At 37.6% G+C, this 17735-nt stretch overlaps 1 protein-coding gene across 1 annotated transcript in view; it reads right to left on the bottom strand.

Moving 5' to 3' along the window:
• The window catches only part of ccdc39 (coiled-coil domain 39 molecular ruler complex subunit), a 33947-nt gene extending 16212 nt beyond the window's left edge, over positions 1 to 17735 (bottom strand). The window contains exons 1-9 of the mRNA XM_073849667.1: positions 17638 to 17735; positions 17273 to 17405; positions 13370 to 13564; positions 13121 to 13285; positions 9593 to 9730; positions 9051 to 9259; positions 8604 to 8727; positions 7483 to 7642; positions 1157 to 1263 (exon numbers count right to left, since the gene is read on the bottom strand). Of these exons, the coding sequence (XP_073705768.1) occupies positions 1157 to 1263; positions 7483 to 7642; positions 8604 to 8727; positions 9051 to 9259; positions 9593 to 9730; positions 13121 to 13285; positions 13370 to 13564; positions 17273 to 17405; positions 17638 to 17669 (1263 nt within the window). The 5' untranslated portion in view covers positions 17670 to 17735. The remainder of the gene's footprint in view (positions 1 to 1156; positions 1264 to 7482; positions 7643 to 8603; positions 8728 to 9050; positions 9260 to 9592; positions 9731 to 13120; positions 13286 to 13369; positions 13565 to 17272; positions 17406 to 17637) is intronic.

Here is a 17735-nt window from a genome sequence, read left to right as displayed (position 1 = left end):
CCCGAAACCTGACAGATCTAGAGAAGATCTGTATGGAGGAGTGGGCCAAAATCCCTCTTGCAGTGTGTGCAAACCTGGTGAAGAACTACAGGAACCGTTTGACCTCTGTAATTGTTAACAAAGGCTTCTGTACCAAATATCATTTTTTTTTGACTCAAGTAATCAAATACTTATTTGACACAGTAATTCACAAATAAATTGTTAAAAAATCTGCAGTGGACCGCAGAACATTTTTTTTTTTTTTTTTACATATTTTAACATATTTAATTAGTGCAGGTTTTCATTGAATTTCACTGTTTTTCCTTATTTTGAGAAATAATGTATCTGTTTTTTAGTGAGTGAGACGAATTAATGCATGTTCACATTTATTCTAGAACTAAAGTAACATCTTACTCCTGATTTTTCTCAACATTGGAACAGGAGAGCTTTTAATCAATAAATAAGGGGGAAAAAGTAACTGGCGTTAGTTATTTGAAAAAGTAACTCAGATATTTTCTTGTCAGTTAAAAAGTAATGCGTTACTTTACTAGTTACTTGTAAAAAGTAATATTATTATGTAACTTGCGTTACTTGTAATGCGTTACCCCCAACACTGTATATATATATATATATATATATATATATATATATATATAGTTTTAGCTAAGTAATTGCTCCTAGTGTTTCTAAAGGTAATCTGATTTATAGTGATTATTTACATATGTGATATTTTTTAGCAATAGCAAAACATACATTATATGGGTCGAAATTATCGATTTTTCTTTCATGACAAAAAGGTCATGTTTCATGAAGATATTTTGTACATTTCCTACCGTAAATATATCAAAACATAATTTATGATTAGTAATGTGCATTGCTAAACACTTCATTTGGACAACCTTAAAGGCGATTTTCTCAATATTTTGATTTTTTTGCACCCTCAGATTCCAGATTTTCCTATCCTACATCAATGGAAAGCTTATTTATTCAGCTTTTTTTAGAAGATGTATAAATCTCAATTTCAAAAAATTTACCCTAATGAATGGTTTTGTGGTCCAGAGTCACATATGTCATCATATTTGATATGCAGATGCAAAGTGATTGTGAGTTTGCTCAACAGATCCATAACAGAGACCTGTATGTCTGATGGAATGTTAATGTCAATAGAAACATTTACTTCAATGTCTTCCTGCAGTTCTCGGATTTGCCGTTTCTTATATTTGTATTTCTCCTCGGCTGCTCGTCTCTGCTCCTCCAGCTTCAGTTTCTCCTGGTGCGCAGGACCTACAGTGAAATGGAGCACTGCTCAGTTCACACTGAAATTCTGTTTGATTACATGCATTACAATTTTCCACACGTTGTTTATATGCCAAATAAAACCCAGTCTAGTATCTATACCACAAACAACTGACTATTTGTGTGAAGGTATGGCATGAGCTATATATATTCAATTTAACAACACGCTGTCATGAGTGAGTGTAGTTCAGAACTAAGAATGAGAACAAACTATTTCCAAGAGACTTTAACTCTTTCTCCCACCACTATCACAATTTTCTGGCTTTCTGCATTTAAATGTCCCACTTCGAACCTCAGTGAGTTTCAAATTGACCATACAATGCTGTTCAAAAGTTTGAGATCAGTAAGATGTTTCATATTTTTTAAAGAATTTACTTATGCTCATCAAAGCTGCATGATCAAAAATACAGAAAAAACAGTCATATTTTAAAATACTATTACCGTTTTAAAATAATAGTTTCTATTTTAATAGATTTTCAAATATAATTTATTCCTGTGATGCAAAGCTGAATTTTCATCAGCCATTACTCCAGTCTTCAGTGTCACATGATCCTTCAGAAATCATTCTAATATGCTGATTTATTACTATCATTATTAATGTTGGAAACTGCTGTGTTGCTTAATATTTTTTATAAATCTGTGTTTTTTTCTTTATTCAAGTCTTTGTCTTTGCTATCACTTTTTTTTAATCAATTTAACACATCCTTGCGGAATAAAAGTATGTACTGACCACAGACTTTTAAATAGTAGTTTATATTGTTACAAAAGATTTCTATTTTAAATAAATGCTGTTCTTTTTAACCCTTTATTTATTAAAGAATCCTGAAAAAAGTATCACAGGTTCCAACAAAATATTAAGCAGCAACTATTTTCAACCTTGATTATAAATAGGCATATTATAATGATTTCTGAAGGATCATGTGACATTGAAGACTGGATTAATGGTGCTGAAAATTCAGCTTTGCATTACAGGAATAAATTACATTTTAAAATATATTCACATGGAAAACAGTTATTTTACATTGAAATAACACTTTACAATAAGGTTAATTAGTTAACATTAATTAATGTTAATTTTAAGATTCACTAATGCATTATTAAAATCAAAATTGTGCTTGTTAACAATAGTTAATGCACGGTAAATTAACTTGAACTAACAATGAATGACTGTATTTTCATTAACTAACATAATTAAAAATTAATACATACTGTAACAAATGTATTGTTCATTGTTTTTTCATGTTTCATGAATAGATTTTTCTGTATTTTTGATTAAATAAATGCAGCAATGATGAGCATAAGAAACTTGTTAAATTTTTTTTAAAATCTTACTGATCCCAAACTTTTGAACACTATGTGGTCACCATGACACAACAAGTACATTTCATGTTTTTGTGTCAATTTTAGCAAAAACAGAAAAATAAGTAACATAAAATGCTGCTGTCTGTTTTGAAAACAGCTAAAAATAAAGATGTAATTTCATCAACTTAATGTCTAATGTTTTGTGTAAAGTTCGACTCCACACTATGCTCATAGGAAGGACTGACTTCAAAAGACGCGTCTCACTGAGGTCAGGGTGGTCCGGTCTGTCCGGTTCACAGGTCGGATGGCAGGACACGTCATCTGATGTCACTGCTTCCAACGAGCATAGTGTGGAGTGTTTGTCAATCACAGGAAGTGATTTTTCTCAATAGGAATCAATAGCAGAAATTCAAAATGAGTTGTTTATGGAAATTGGTCAAACCTAGAAATTTCATTTCATATCGTGTATAAAAATTTGCTGTTCATAAGGAGGAAAATGCAAGAAATTGACAAAACAGAGAAAAGTGGCTTGTAAATCTGCGTCTGCGGTCTGGAGGAGAGTCGGATAATGCTTGTGTGTGCAAATGGTTAATAAAAGATATAATATTATTAAGATATAAAGAAATATATAAATAGATACAGGTTGAGACAGTGAGAATTTGCTAAATGCCACACATAGACACATTATAAAAAAGACATTATATCTGTGATTGATTACAACGGAACCTTGTGAGATTGCGATAAATTGGAGTGGCAGGTTTTTAGTGAATATGGAAGCGATATTTGCTCGCTTTACATGCTGCTAACAGGACCAATAGCCAAAACCCTGTACAGCAGTAGTTTAAAGGTGCCATAGACTGGAAAACGTCTAGGTTACGTAGGTAACCCACGTTCCCTGAAGGAGAGAACTGAGACGTTACATATGGGAACTCGCTAGAGAGACCAATCACCTCTGATCTAAAGAGAAAAAGCCAATGAGAATTGGCGAGTGAGATTTGCGTGCACAGCCACTCCCCCGTACATACGGGTATATAAGATGGCGGCGAGCATTCACTCATTCAGGTTTTTTGCTGAAGAGCCGAGCCGGATTGTGGCAAGGGGATGTAACGTCTCCGTTCCCTCCTTCAGGGAATGTGGGTAACCTACGTAACCTAGACGTTCCCCTTCAGTCGTTTACTACAACGTAACATATGGGAACTAACCCATGGAAAACGCCACAATCCTAAGGCTGCGTTATGCATGAGGACCAATGCTGGCAGGCAAGCATGACAGAACAAATGGGCTCAACACGTAACCTGCCCGAAGGCCTGTAGGCCGGATAGAGGCCCACCAGGGGTGCCAGTTACTTTGGAACTGAAGCAGATCATCGGGGGGCGAAGCACATGTGGTTAGGCATGTGGAATAGCAGGAAATTACATCTATTCTGGCTATAGACATAGGAGGAAACACGGTCTTTTGATGACCATGGATACTGAGACATGGTGCCACAATCAGCTGGGCGAAGGAATCCCAGCTGGAGCACAGGTCAGACTACTCCGTCTAGTCTGGACTGCGGGGCATGGAGGAGCCAGCGTTTACACAGAGGGAAACGACTGGAAATAGCGCACAGATCCGTGAGGAGTGGCGCAGCAAGCCGACACACCAAGCCGGCCCCCCGCAAATTACCTGATGTTACCTTAACACACGGGAGGACATAGGCTCAACGTGGAGATTGTAGAATCTCGCGAAGGTATTGGCCGTCGCCCAGCCCGCAGCGGTGGCAACACTCCGGGTAGAGTGAGCTCGAACTCCTAGGGGGCACGGCTCACCTTGGGACTCGTATGCCAAGGTGATGGCATCAACCACCCAATGGGCCAACCTCTGTTTGGAGACAGCATTCCCCTTCTGCTGTCCTCTGTAGCAAACAAAGAGCTGCTCGGAGCGTCTGAAGCTCAGGGTGCGATCCACGTAAAGACGCAAAGCGCGAACTGGACACAACAACACTAAGGCCGGGTCTGCCTCCTCCGGGGGCAGAGCTTGCAGGTTCACCATCTGGTCCCGAAAGGGAGTTGTGGGAACCTTGGGCACATAACCGGGCCGGGGTCTCAGGATGACGTGAGAGTAAGCCGGGCCGAATTCAAGGCACGTTTCGCTAACAGAGAATGCGTGTAGGTCCCCCACTCTGTTGATGGAAGCGAGCGCGGTCAGGAGCGAGGTTTTCAGAGATAAGAACTTGGGCTCGACTGAATCTAGCAGTGAAACCGACGCAGTGCAAGAAGTACTGCTAGCAACTCCAGGCAGTTGATATGCCATTGCAGTCCGTAGGAAGGCAGGGTCTGACCACGGGCTGAAAAGGCGGCGACACTCCGAGGAAATGCCAATCTGGAGTGTGCCGCGGCGCCATGCCCATCTCGGAACTCGGTCGTGAAGCCAGCGCTGAAGCGGTCTCATATGAAGCAGGCCGAGTGGCGTAACTGCGGCTGTGGCTGCCATATGCCCCAGGAGCCTCTGAAAGACTTTGAGAGGGACCGCTATCTTGTGTCTGAAACATTTCAGACAATTCAGCACTGACTGTGCACACTCGTTGGTGAGACGTGTCGTCATGTTGACCGAGTCCAGCTCCAGACCAAGAAAGGAGATTCTCTGCACAGGGGAGAGCTTGCTCTTCTCTTGGTTGACCCGAAGCCCCAGGTGGCTGAGGTGCTGAAGCACCAGGTCCCTATTCCTGCACAACAAATCTTGCGAGTGAGCTATAAGGAGCCAGTCGTCGAGATAGTTGAGGATGCGGATTTCTTTCCGCCAAAGAGGGGTCAGGGCACCCTCTGCCACCTTCGTGAAGGCACGGGGAGACAGGGACAGGCCAAATGGGAGGACTTTGTACTGATAAGCCAGACCCTCGAAAGCAAACTGAAGAAATGGTCTGTGTCGAGGCAGAATTGAGACATGAAAGTACGCATCCTTCAGGCATCCGATGGCTGCAAACCAATCCTGGTGACGAATGCAAGAAAGAATGCGCTTCGAGGTAAGCATCTTGAACGGTAGCTTGTGAAGGGACCGGTTCAGAACTCGAAGGTCCAGGATTGGCCGTAACCCACCGCTCTTTTTGGGCACGATGAAGTAAGGACTGTAAAACCCTGACTTCATCTCAGCTGGAGGGACCGGCTCGATTGTCCAACTCCCCTCGAGTTAATAAGTTGAGTTTTACCGTTTTGAAATCCATTCAGCCGTTCTCCTGTTCTGGCGAAATCACTTTTAGCATAGCTTAGCATAGATCATTGAATCCTATGAGACCAATAGCATCACGTTCAAAAATGACCAAGGAGTTTCGATATTTGTCCTATTTAAAACTTGACTCTTCTGTGGTTATATCGTGTACTAAAACCGGCAGAAAATGTAAAGTAAATGTTTCTAGGCTGATAAAACTAGGAACTACACTTCCATTCCAGTGTAATAATCAAGGAAGTTTTCTGCCGTAACATGGCCGAAGCAGGCGCAGTAATATCACGCAGCACATGTGCAAATGCTAACCTAGCTGGGAACTAATTTCAGGCGCTGGGTGATATTAGCTTTACATTTCCCGCCGGTCTTAGTACACGATATAACTACAGAAGAGTCAAGTTTTAAATAGGAAAAATATCGAAACTCGTTGGTAATTTTTGAACGTGATGCTATTGGTCTCATAGGATTCAATGATCTATGCTAAGCTATGCTAAAAATGATATCACCAGAACAGGAAAACGGCTGAAGGGATTTCAAAACGGTAAAACTCAACTTATTAACTCGGGGGAAGTTGGAGAATGAGCCTATTTCCAAAAAAAGTGGAGTGTTCCTTTAAGGAGTGACATATATCCTGCATTCTTCATATAACTGTGGAAAAAACTTTCCAAAATAGTTTGTCTGCAATCAAGCTTAGTTCCTTATATTCACTGCCTTGACGGATCTGCCTCTAAACCAGTACAGTACAGTACAGACTTTCCTCCATCTCATCCGTTCTGCTTTTTCAGTCACATATGTAAAGCGAAACTTTTATTCAAATTCCGAACTGATTATAGCATAGAAAGTAAGCAAATAGTGCTTCCATACAGTAATTAAAAATGTGTCAATCACTTCAGTTCCGAAACTACAAATATAATATCTTACATTGTCTACGTGTGGCGTTTAGCATTGAGTGAATTCTCACTCTCACCCTGTATCTATTTCTATATTTCTTTATTAATATCGTAACATATTATCTTTTATTAACCATTTGCACACACAAGCATTATCCGACTCTCCTCCTGATCACAGATGGAGGTTCACAAGCCACTGTTTCCTGCGCTTTTCAGTCTATTTCTTGCCTTCCCCCCTTCATGAACAGCAAATTTTTCATACATGATAAAAGCTCCTTGTGGTTTCTCGATTTGACTGATTTGAGCATCCATAAACAATGCAAAACATAGGCATTATAAGTTTCTGCTAGTGATTCCTATTGGGAAAAATAACTTCTCGCCCTTCAGCTGCATTTCGCGCCACAGCAATGACGTCATGTGCAAACAACCTATTGACAGAAATATTTTAACATGACGTGTGATTGCCTGGAACTCACTTAAGTTGAAAGTGGAATGTGACAATAATACATTGAGGAATGATAATCAGTGAACTAAGGAACTGGTGTGAAACTAATAAGAAACCAAGGTAACAAGTCGGGGGAAGACAAAGAAAGTGATCTGTTTCCTCATACTTTAGACACGCTTACAGACTACTTTAACACTGGAATCACTCAACAATCCATTGTTTGAAAGTGGTGACATTAGTGAGAATGTTCTAAGAAGCTGACAATAAGTTATGGTGTTTAAGACTGACTTAACAAACACAGAGAAACACTTTTTGACTAATCTGTTTAACATAGAAATATAGTTTTAAAGTGAATGATGTGAATGTACTTACTGGACTCTGTGACTTTGGTCAGGGCTTTGCGGTAGGTTGTATTGCAGTTGTTGACAACCTGCAGGGTGTTCTCCAATGCGTAGATCTCTTTTTCTGTCTTGCGGATTTTGGCGTCCAAATCGTCTCCTTGCCGCTGGAGTTCTTCCTTCTCTTGAGCTGCCTTTGGAAAAATTCCAGTATTTATTAGATACCGAGATGTACAGAGTAGTTATGTTCATTCTGATATGAAAAAGGTAATGCAGTAGAAAAGCTTTTAATTCAAATACCCAAGCTGGACTTTTTAGTTTTAGATTCATTAATTTTTATGTTTTTGAAAGATGTCACTATATTTACTAAGGCTCCATTTCTTTGAACATATACATTAAAAAAATACCATAATAGAAAAATATTGTAAAACTACTACAAATTTAAAATAACGGTTTTACATTTGAATATACTTTAAAATGTAACTTTTTCTTGTGCAAAGCTGATTTTTCAGCATCATTACTCAAGTCTAGAGTGTCACGTGATCCTTAAGAAATCATTCTAATATGCTGATTTGATGTCCATTGCTGAAAAAATTCTTATTTTTATCAAAGCTAAAAAAAAAGTTTTGCTGCTTAATATATTTGTAAAAAAAAAACCATGATATATTTTTTAGGATTAAGAATAAACAAGGGCTCTGACAAAAACTTTCTTTAAATGCATTTAAATTATTATATCAGCAAATTGGTTTTATAAATGACCAATACCGATTAATACAGATCAAGTAGACAGATAACCAATATTTTGAACTGATACGTGTCTGGTGTAAAAATTAAAATTAATGTCAAAATTAAGAATAACAAGGGCTCTGACAAAAACTCTCTTTAAATGCTTTTAAATTATTATATCAGCGAATTGGTTAAGATGATCAATACCGCTAACCATAAAAATACAACGGTGCCGATAATCAGCCAGGGGTGCACTTCCCAAAAGCAACTACGGGTCACACGTTTTGTCATTAACAATACAGTTCAATGGACCTTGTGACCATAGTTAATTAACAATGATTTGGGGAAACGCACCCCAGGCCGATAATCGGTCGAACCCCAAGCTCTATGCATCTAATTGGCAGAATAAAAAAAACGGAGTAATGATACCTTAATAATGAAGTAGGCCTGGGATTTCTCCTCTTCTCCCTCTGGTGCAGCCAATGAAACAGTCAGAATCTCATACCTCTTCCTCATCGCGTCAATTTTGAACAGTCTCTCGTTCACTGCAGCACTGTTTAGGCCATTTGTCACAACCAACAGAATATATAAAAAATCAGTGTAGAAATCAAATATACGACATGAAATCAGTGCAGATCCTCTTCTAATTTTTTATGGTTTTATAAAAAGAAATTATATAATTTATATACTACTTACAAATTGCACAATATAAAAAATGAAATGAAATAAAAAAAGAAATGAACTAAAACGTCATAAACATAAATCATGGTGTTTATTTATTTACATTTTATTTATATATTTATTCCAGTATAAATCTATCTTTCCAAGCCACACTAAATAATCCTTAAACTCTATTGGCTAGTGTAGTGTTTTTACCTGAGTGCTTGTCTCTCCTGTTCAGTGAGCTTGACCTGTTTAGTGAGCATCTCTCTGTGCACACGGATCTCCTCTTCTTTCTCTTTCATGGCCGTTTGCAGCTGCAGACGTCTCTTCTCCAGGCTCAGCACTCCATCTGCTCGGTCATACAGCAGATCTCTCAGCCGCTGCACCTCCATCTTCAGGAGACCTTTCTCCACCATGCTATCCTGAAGGGAGAAGACGTACACACGTGAAACGGACGCAAATGTGTTTTGTTGTTCTCTCCCATCTTTCACTGCTGATATAAAATGCTTTTGATAGGTTATCTACAATAGATTAATTAAATATTTTTACATTTTATCAGTTGTGCTGATAGTAAGTGCTGATGGTGGGAGAACATATGTCTAATATACTGTATTATTAATAAATTCAGTTTCAACTGGAGGCATTCTCAAATTAGCCAAAATAATTAAAGAATCTGGCAAGAAACAAACTAGCGAGGTTTGAATTGTATAGAGTTTTGTGGCTTTGGTTGTTCCAGGTCTTATCAAGTTATTCACCTGTTTTTTGAGCCTGAGTTTTTTCTGGTCTTTCTCAGAGTTGTCAATGAAGAGTTCCAATTCCTGGATCTTGGACGTCAGCTCTCTCTTTTCAGCTCCGATCTTCTCTGTGTCTTTCCTAATGCAGCGGATATCATCCTGAGAACATATACACCATTAAAAACACCCAAACAGATCAAAAATTTTCATCCCCAAATTAAAACAAGAAAAAGAAAAAAACATTAAATAAATTAATTAAATAAAATTGGCCTGACGGAGGAGTTACAGCGATCAAAAGTCAGTCCCAGGCTTAAGTGTCTTTGGAATCCTTGGCTCACTCTGGACAAAACGCATGCCTCAAATTCAATCGTCAGCCTGGCAAAATTTTGGGGTATTTTGCAACCAAAGTATTTCAGAAATATTCTCTGGGTAGTTTATCTTTGGCCGATAAAGTTTGACCACTTATTAAACATGGTTAACAGGGGCCGATTGGAACGAAACTTGGTGGGCCAGTTTGACTGATGGCCTAAAAGGTTTGTGAGAAATTTGAAAGAAATCAGCCACTGGGAGGTGATATTGCGTTTTTCAAATGCGGAAATGATTGTGCATTACACATTTTTTCGCACATACACGTGATATTCATATCATATGACAGCACTTCTCATTCCGGACAACTTTGCCTCTAGAAATACTGCTGTCAATCAAATCGTTTGTTAAATGATTGGGAAGATTTAAAAAAAAAAAAAAAAAAAACTTTTGCGAACTAGTTCTAGGTTTTTCACTCAATCTGGAAAAAACACTGCAGTACAATCCTCTGGACTCTCTAGGTCAATAATTATAAAAATACATTTTTGAGATTTACCTTTTGGGAAGCTATAATGGGGTAAATTTAGAAAAAAGGCCCATCTGAATTTACCCAAAATCCTATAAAGCCTAAAAGAATATTTAAAACTTCACAAAACCTGGTGAGCACATGCAACAGGTGATTCTAAACAAACTTTTTAAGGAGATCAGACCCCAGCTGGCACTATAACAGTCAGAAACATTACAAAATAATATTTCTATGGTACATTACATGTATTTGTAAAAAAAAAAAAAAGGCTTTCTACATAATGTCTTTTTTCATATGTGCTTAAATGCCTTGAAACGCTTGAAACCGCAGGTAATCGCTGCTTGCAGCTATATTTATTATTATTATATACAATTTAAATATATACATGTATTATTATATACAATTACATACATAAACTATTTATTATATAATTTATAATTTTAAATAAAAATTTAAAATATATAAAATATAATGTTTTGCATTAAAGTAGCAAGAATTTAAAAGAAAATTTGCTTGTTATTACAATGCAAAAAAAGTTTCTAAAATATATTTAATATGCTTTAAATGAAATCCCTTGATAAGACAAATATAACCTGTCAAACAGTTTAAAGATCTGTTTGAAGTTCACTATGCTTAGTTATAAGCAATTTTACATTTATATTGCATTTAGAACAGCAGAAAATGTAAGACTGAGAAAACAGGAAATTACTGGTTAAAAGCATTGTCCTATGCATTACTGATGTCCATCATTGATTAAAATAACGCAATGGCAGAGTACCAAGAAAAAATCCATAATCATTCAATAAACGCGTTTATGACATGTCACTTGTCAGATCCGTGTGCCTATCCTGACAACAGCTGTTTTCCAAACCTGAGGAGACTCTGAATGGGCAGAATACCAAGAAAAACGGAAATCCATAATTATTCAATAAACACATTTATGACATTTACGTCACCTGTGAATCAGACCTGTGTGCCTATTATACTGACAACAGCCGTCCTAAAAACCTGAGAATACTCTGAGTGGGCAGAATACCAAGAAAAAAGGGGAATCCATAATCATTCCATAAACACATTTGTGACCCTGCACTACAAATGGTCTTAATGGTAAAAAAAAAAAAAAATAATAATTGAGATTTATACATTTTTATTGATGTGTGGTTTGTTAGGATAGAACAATATTTGTCTGAGATACAACTATTAGAAAATCTGGAATCTGAGGGTGCAAAAAATAAAACTATTGAGAAAATCACCTTAAAAGTTGTCTAAATGAATTTCTTAGCAATGCATATTACTAATAAAAAATTGTAAAAAAAAAAATCAGATCGTAATATCCTATGATTTTTGGCATAAAAGAAAAATCGATAATTTGGACCCATACCATGTATTGTTGGATATTGCTACAAATATACACTCTTAAAAATAAAGGTGCTTCACGATGCCACAGAAGAACCTTTTCTGTTTAAATGGTTCCATAAAGAACCGTTAACATCTGAGAAACCTTTCTGTTTGACAAAAGGTTCTTTGTGGTGAAAGAAGGTTCTTCAGATTATAAAAAGGTAAGAAAGAGATGGTTCCTTAGAGAACCTTTGACTGAACGGTTCTTTGTGGAACCAAAAATAGTTCTTCTATGGCATCGCTGTAAAGAACCTTTTAAAGCACCTTTATTTTTAAGAGTGTACCCGTGCTACTTAAAGGATAAGTTCACTTCCAGAACAAAAAATGACATAAGATGTACTCACCCCCTTGTCATCCAAGATGTAGATGTCTTTCTTTCTTCAGTTGTAAAGAAATTATATTTTTTGAGGAAAACATTTCAAGATTTTTCTCCACAGAGTGGACTTCTATGGTGCCCCGAGTTTGAACTTCCAAAATGCAGTTTAAATGCAGCATCAAACAATCCCAAATGTGGTTGAAAACAATCCTAGGTGAGGAAGAAGGGTATTATCTAGATTCTAGTAAAACGATTATTTTTTTAATTACAATTTATATACTTTTGAACCTCAAACGCTTGTCTTGCTCTGCCTGAACTTTTTTTCCAGTTCAAGACGGATAGGGTGTGTTGAAAAACTCCCATCGTATTTCCTCCCTCAACTTCTAAAATCATTTCAAAAGCATCCTACATTGCTGCAGAAGTACCGACCTACTGTTTGCAAAGTGAACATGCAAAGAAAATAAAACACCCTTCACAAAAAAACAAAAACAAAAAAAAACAGCGATATAGGGTGATTTTGAATTTGAGGAAGAAAATGAGGCAGAGCAAGACAAGACTAGCATTTGAGGTTAAAACATATATAAATTGTCATTAAAAAAATGATTGTTTCGCTAGATAAGACCCTTCGTCCTCAGCTACGATCATTTAGAACTGCATTTAGGATCGTTTGAAGTCGCATTTAAACTGCAACTCGGGGCACCATAGAAGTCCATTATACGGAGAAAAATCCTTAACATGTTTTCCTCAAAAAACATAATTTCTTTACGAGTGAAGAAAGAAAGACATGAACATCTTGGATGACAAGGTGGTGTTTACATTATCAGTACATTTTTGTTTTGGAAGTGAACTAATCCTTTAAGACTGGTTTTGTGGTCCAGGGTCACATTTATTTCATTTACGTCACCTGTGAATCAGACCCATGTGCCTATACTGACAACAGCTGTTCTCCAAACCTGAGGAGAGCATCACTGTGTTGTGTGACAACAGAGACCCACACTCATACCTGGAGTTTCTTCAGCTGCGTGGTGAGGGTGGCAGCTGTCCTATTCTTCTCCTCTAGAGCTTCAGCCAGATCAGAAGCCCTCTTCTCCAGAGCTTCCTTCTCCTTTGTGTCCACCTTCCCCTGCAAGTGTAATGTCTTCCTCTCCAGCATCTGGATTTGAAAGTCCTAACCCCAAACAAAAAACACTTGAGTCATCTGTTAACTTCTAGAAAACAACCATCCAGCTTGCATTAGCTAAGGATCTCTTGCCTGGTTGGAGATGATCATCTGCTGTTTGAGCAGGTTCTGGTCCAGTTTGCTGAGTCTGCTGTTCAGGTTGGAGATAGCAGCCCGGGTGGCGGAGATCTCAGCTGTGGTGCTCTTCTCTTTATCACGTAGTCCCTGCAACTCCTGACTCTTTCTGAACATGAGTTCCCTTTGTCGGAGAAGCTGAGCATCGATCTCCTGCACAAGAAGTAACAAAAAACTTCTATTACAATAGAGCCAAATTTATATACTACAATTCTATTTAAACTATAATAAATTCAAATGTGGAGATACTGTCTTTTCAAAATACTGTCATTATTTTTTTACCCTCATGTTGTTTCAAACCTGTAAGACTTTAATTTTACAAAACAAATTAGCATATTTTTCATGAAATCCAACAGCTTTCTGACCCTTTATAGACAGCAATGCAACTGACAAGTTTAAGGCCCAGAAAGGTAGTATGGACGATGTTAAAACAGTCCATGTGACATCAGTGGTTCAACCATAATTTTCTTCTGTGTCAGTCGACACACGTTTACAAGAGTACCACAATGTATGCGTGTGGATCTGCTGATGCAGGAGCCAGCTTTCGAATAAAGTCATTATTTTTGTTTTCTTTGCACACAAAAAGTGCTTGCGTAGCTTCATTACATTACGGTTGAACCACTGATGTCACATGGACTATTTTAACAATGTCCTTACTACCTTTCTGGGCCTTAAATGTGTCAGTTGCATTGCTGTCAATATAAAGGGGCAGAAAGCTCTTGGATTTCATGAAAAAAAAAACTGTATTGTAAAACAAAAGTCTTACAGGTTTGGAATGACATGAGGGTGAATAATTAATGACAGAATTAACATTTTTGTGTGAACTATCCCTTTAATGCTTTATTAACCCAAATACAGTATGACTAGGAACAAATTACAATAACTTTCATAATTAAAAACACACTTAATATATAAGGATAATATAAGGATAATTGTGCATATCCCCTCTTTTTGAAATTGGATTACCTTTGCTGTCAAATGTACTGTACTCAAAATGTCACTGCTAAATGTAATCTTTAGCAAATCTCTAAATAAATATCTATTTCATCCATACTGTATTTTATAATGTTGAGATGGATTAATTAATTTGTAGAATTTAAAAGGTTGGATTTTGGTGTGTTATTATACTGAATGGTCAATATATGGTAGGGGTGTGCGATTATATCGTAATTGTTGTTCTACCGATGTGTGATTTCATTATATTAAAATGCATTTAGAATGATCACATAATTCAAGATATGGGGGCAGAAAATGTATATATTTATATAATTTCATATAGTTAATCAATATTACACGAAGGGTGCCGTTTTTTTCTTCAAAAATCAGCATGACTACAAATGTGATATTGATTTTTTTTTACAGCAGTTCAATAAACAACAAGTTAATATTACGTTAAGTCTTACGTTTTAGACAGCATATTTTATGTTTATGCTAAATTTTGACAACAAAAAATCATTCCAAACACAGCCACAGTACTGTTTTGCATCACCGAACAACATGATTCGATTCAATGGCAATGACTCACTTATTAACAGCAACTTGCTCGCACCTACTGGCGGTTTTACCTTCACACACAAGTATCTTTTCAGTTTCAAAATAATTGCAAATATAGCTGCCTTAACATGTGTAAAAACATCTAAATGCCACTTCATATGCAACTTCTGCAAAGATGAATGTTGTTGATAATGATTTAATTTGTGTGGTAACAGCCTAGATGTATTATTATTATAACTGACGGATTAAATGTAAGAATTTGACTCAAAAGATGATGCACACTTTTAGAAAAAATGGCTTTATAAAAGTAAAAATGCCCAAAACAGGTAAAAATCTATTTAAACTTCTTGGAAAATAATTATTTCCATCACTGCTGTGAACTGACCACACAAAATATGAAGAATATCAAAAACTTTAGGAGTCAGCACGGTAGACCTTAAGCACAACAATACACACAGCGAAATCTACAGGTCCTTTTCAAAAAATTAGCATATTGTGATAAAGTTCATTATTTTCTGTAATGTACTGATAAACATTAGACTTTCATATATTTTAGATTCATTACACACAACTGAAGTAGTTCAAGCCTTTTATTGTTTTAATATTGATGATTTTGGCATACAGCTCATGAAAACCCAAAATTCCTATCTCAAAAAATTTGCATGTCATGAAAAGGTTCTCTAAACGTGCTATTAACCTAATCATCTGAATCAACTAATTAACTCTAAACACCTGCAAAAGATTCCTGAGGCTTTTAAAAACTCCCAGCCTGGTTCATTACTCAAAACCGCAATCATGGGTAAGACTGCCGACCTGACTGCTGTCCAGAAGGCCATCATTGACACCCTCAAGCAAGAGGGTAAGACACAGAAAGAAACTTCTGAACGAATAGGCTGAGTGCTGTATCAAGGCACCTCAGTGGGAAGTCTGTGGGAAGGAAAAAGTGTGGCAGAAAACGCTGCACAACGAGAAGAGGTGACCGGACCCTGAGGAAGATTGTGGAGAAGGACCGATTCCAGACCTTGGGGGACCTGCGGAAGCAATGGACTGAGTCTGGAGTAGAAACATCCAGAGCCACCGTGTACAGGCGCCAGGTCAAGCCACTTTTGAACCAGAAACAGCGGCAGAAGCGCCTGACCTGGGATACAGAGAAGCAGCACTGGACTGTTGCTCAGTGGTCCAAAGTACTTTTTTCGGATGAAAGCAAATTTTGCATGTCATTCGGAAATCAAGGTGCCAGAGTCTGGAGGAAGACTGGGGAGAGGGAAATGCCAAAATGCCTGAAGTCCAGTGTCAAGTACCCACAGTCAGTGATGGTCTGGGGTGCCATGTCAGCTGCTGGTGTTGGTCCACTGTGTTTTATCAAGGGCAGGGTCAATGCAGCTAGTTATCAGGAGATTTTGGAGCACTTCATGCTTCCATCTGCTGAAAAGCTTTATGGAGATGAAGATTTCATTTTTCAGCACGACCTGGCACCTGCTCACAGTGCCAAAACCACTGGTAAATGGTTTACTGACCATGGTATTACTGTGCTCAATTGGCCTGCCAACTCTCCTGACCTGAACCCCATAGAGAATCTGTGGGATATTGTGAAGAGAAAGTTGAGAGACGCAAGACCCAACACTCTGGATGAGCTTAAGGCCGCTATCGAAGCATCCTGGGCCTCCATAACACCTCAGCAGTGCCACAGGCTGATTGCCTCGATGCCACGCCGCATTGAAGCAGTCATTTCTGCAAAAGGATTTCCGACCAAGTATTGAGTGCATAACTGAACATAATTATTTGAAGGTTGACTTTTTTTGTATTAAAAACACTTTTCTTTTATTGGTCGGATGAAATATGCTAATTTTTTGAGATAGGAATTTTGGGTTTTCATGAGCTGTATGCCAAAATCATCAATATTAAAACAATAAAAGGCTTGAACTACTTCAGTTGTGTGTAATGAATCTAAAATATATGAAAGTCTAATGTTTATCAGTACATTACAGAAAATAATGAACTTTATCACAATATGCTAATTTTTTGAAAAGGACCTGTAATTATCCCCATCAATCAACTCACAGAAAATATCAAGATATTACTTTTTGTCAATATCGCACACCCCTAATACATGGTGCACAATATAGTAATGTTTATGAAACCAGAGAGAGAGAGAGAGAGAGAGAGAGTGAGAGAGAGAGAGAGAGAGAGAGAGAGAGAGAGAGAGTGAGAGAGAGAGAGAGAGAGAGAGAGAGAGAGAGAGAGAGAGAGAGAGAGAGAGAGAGAGCAGCCCTCTCTGATTTTTGAGCCATATGGCTTTTCAATGCAAAATAAAATGATGCCCAGATTGGCAGTAAATTCCTAAGGAGTCAAAGCAGTCAAACTCACTTTGATGTTCTGTTCCTGTTCTTTGTGCAGTTGCTCCATCTGTGCAGCTTGTTCTTCACCATCCAGCACCGCTTCTGTCACCAGCTGCAGCTTCTCCTTCAGAGCAGAGTTATGCAGCTTTGCCTCATCAACTCTACAAAAAAACAGCTGCATATGTTACTACAAAGAGTCTGCAATGTTTATGTAATGTCAGATCTGACGGCACCACACTTAGTGTTTTCCTCTATTTTTTCTATTCTTCTGAGTATTTGTAATTGATTTTTGTCGATTCCAGTAGAAGTGAGTGAAAGAATGGAGGAAAAAAGGGATTGGTGGACTTTGAACTATAAGACTGAGTCGCTGTCTGACAAAAGAGAAAGCATTACTTTGCAGTTTTGTCCTGAATGTCCTTTTTCATGCTGGTTAACTGAGATCTGGTGGTCTCCACATCTGTGGCTGTTCGGTCTAAAGTTCCCTTCAGCAC

Source organism: Garra rufa, chromosome 10 (genome assembly GCF_049309525.1).
Source record: "Garra rufa chromosome 10, GarRuf1.0, whole genome shotgun sequence".
NCBI classification, from domain to species: domain Eukaryota; kingdom Metazoa; phylum Chordata; class Actinopteri; order Cypriniformes; family Cyprinidae; genus Garra; species Garra rufa.
The sequence above is the reverse complement of the archived record's forward strand: the minus strand, read 5'-3'. Positions and strand labels throughout refer to the sequence as shown.